This window comes from Mesitornis unicolor, unplaced genomic scaffold (assembly GCF_000695765.1).
Source record: "Mesitornis unicolor isolate BGI_N332 unplaced genomic scaffold, ASM69576v1 scaffold17728, whole genome shotgun sequence".
Classification (NCBI taxonomy): Eukaryota; Metazoa; Chordata; class Aves; order Mesitornithiformes; family Mesitornithidae; genus Mesitornis; species Mesitornis unicolor.
Genome location: NW_010199955.1, coordinates 33,621 through 35,754, shown reverse-complemented (window position 1 = coordinate 35,754; position 2,134 = coordinate 33,621). Strand labels below are relative to the sequence as shown.

The window sequence follows — 2,134 nt, the reverse complement described above, 5'->3', positions numbered from 1 at the left end:
CCTGCTGAGTAGCTTTGGAATTTTAGTTACAAAAACATTGCAAGGGAAAAATGGTTGTGAATTTTCCAATGTAGTTTGGTGCTGTCATTTTACTGAACTCAGGTGGGTTTATTCTGACCCGAAGCAACCACACAGAATTTGTCAACACTGCTTACATGAATATTCTGTCTTGCCAAAATGGGGCAAATCTCACATGTGTGACCCAAACATTAATTTTCTAGGTATCTGCTTATGAAAAAGTACTTTAGACTTGCCTTGACGATTCCTTTTTTGGCTGCTTTGGCTTTTTAAACTATCCCTTAGCTATCAGACTTCAGCATGGAGGTGTCAGCTTGGTTTTGGTTTGGTTTGACCACAGGTATGGATCAGCTTTGCACAGTTCGAGCTCTCTGCAGGAATGGAGGGGAGTTTGTCAAGATGCCGGCAGATTTATGAAGAGGCTAATAAGGCAATGCGAAGCTGTGAGGAGAAAGAGGAGAGAGTAATGCTTCTGGAGTCCTGGAGGAGCTTTGAGGAGGAGTTTGGAACTGATACCACTAAAGAGAGGATAGATAAACTCATGCCTGAAAAAATAAAGAAGAGGAGAAAACTGCAAGCTGAAGATGGGGTAAGAGGAAAAAATTCTACAAGTAGTTACTTTGAGTCCTTGGTGGCTTTATGCTGCGGTCTGGTACACAAAGCAAAGTTGGTTGCGATGGGTGCTATAACTGTGTACCAATTTTACTGCAGTAACTGGAAAAAAGCAATGGCCTGAAATGTGCTGCCAAGTTCCCTGCTCTTCAGCAGGCTCAGTGGGCAATCGTGGTGGGCTCAGGGTGAAATACTTGTACCAAATGCTCAAGCTACGTTTGCTTTAAACTCCTGCCTTAGACAAAGCAAACAGCTTTAGGTAGTACTATGCAGAGAGTGTTTGTTTCTTAGAATCATAGAGTTGTTTAGGGTGGAAAAGACCTTTAAGATCATCAAATCCAGATGTTAATTTTGCTTGGGAAACTGTAGCCAGGCTGTTCATCAAATCTGGCTGCTCATGATGCACAGCAGCAGTAGTTCTGTCTTACACCCATGCAGCTCTTTGGTTTCAGCTGATGTGGATTGTCCAACAAACAGTGACTTCTATTTTACCTCGCTGTTATGTCCATTAGCAGCACTTTCTAATAGCTAACATACAAATTAAATTCGCTTTGTGGTATTTTTTTTTCCTAGTCTGATGCTGGCTGGGAGGAGTACTATGATTATATTTTCCCAGAAGATACTGCCAATCAGCCTAATCTCAAACTACTTGCCATGGCTAAACTCTGGAAGAAACAGCAACAGGAGAGTGAAGCTGCAGAGATCGATCCAGACAAAGACATTGATGAAAGCCAGTCCTAAAATTCATTGCCTTTCCTTCCCACCCCTTTTCTTGGGTATTGTACAGTATTTTCATTGGTGACAATTAAATGTATTTGAAGAGTTTTACAGTTACTGACTTGAGTCATTTTTAGTTTGGGGAAAAAAAAAAAAGCACCATCTTGGAGTTGATTCCCTGTAATAGTCTATTGATTTCCAACAGTTAAAAGGAAAGAACAAGTGCAGGAGGCTGCAGCTCTTATGCGTGGTCTGAGAACTGGAAAAACTGGGCAGCAGCTTTGTTTCTCACATGACAGTCACTGTTCTAAGGGTCCGACAAACTCAGAGCACTGCTTAGGGATACTAACATGCCAAGACAGCAGGTCCACTCTCTTTATGAGGGAGATGTCTCTAACCATTCCTGATTGATTTTTTTTTTTTTTTTCCCCAGTAATTTTGTAAAATACGTATTGATCATGAGGATTATTGAAAACAATATTGACTGCAACTTGTTCAACTTCCTATCAAAGTAAGCTTTTATCCCAGAAAACTGTTTAGAGGGGACAATAATAGAAGTTTAATACTGAAACAACCTCCTAGAAGACAAATCAGTAGGAATTAATACCGCACAGTCTGTGTTTTAATATTTGAATGTCTTTACAGCATATTTAGTAGTAAATAATCTCTTGGTAAGTAAAGTAGAAGCAGTGTAAGTGAGCTTCTCAATATTTTTTTTGTATTTCAAGGGGAAAACACATTGAGCCTAAATGTTCTTATCCGTAAGTTTTTGTGGGGAAGGAGCCTT

The 2,134-nt window shown here is 40.0% G+C and overlaps 1 protein-coding gene across 1 annotated transcript in view; it reads left to right on the top strand.

Annotated features, from left to right (window-relative positions):
• Positions 1–1,458, top strand: part of LOC104544667 (crooked neck-like protein 1) — a gene marked incomplete at its 5' end in the record, with an annotated part of 7,826 nt that extends 6,368 nt beyond the window's left edge. Inside the window, 2 exons of the mRNA XM_010189594.1 lie at positions 359–607; positions 1,204–1,458. Of these exons, the coding sequence (XP_010187896.1) occupies positions 359–607; positions 1,204–1,371 (417 nt within the window). The remainder of the gene's footprint in view (positions 1–358; positions 608–1,203) is intronic.
• Positions 1,459–2,134: the final 676 nt, after the last annotated feature.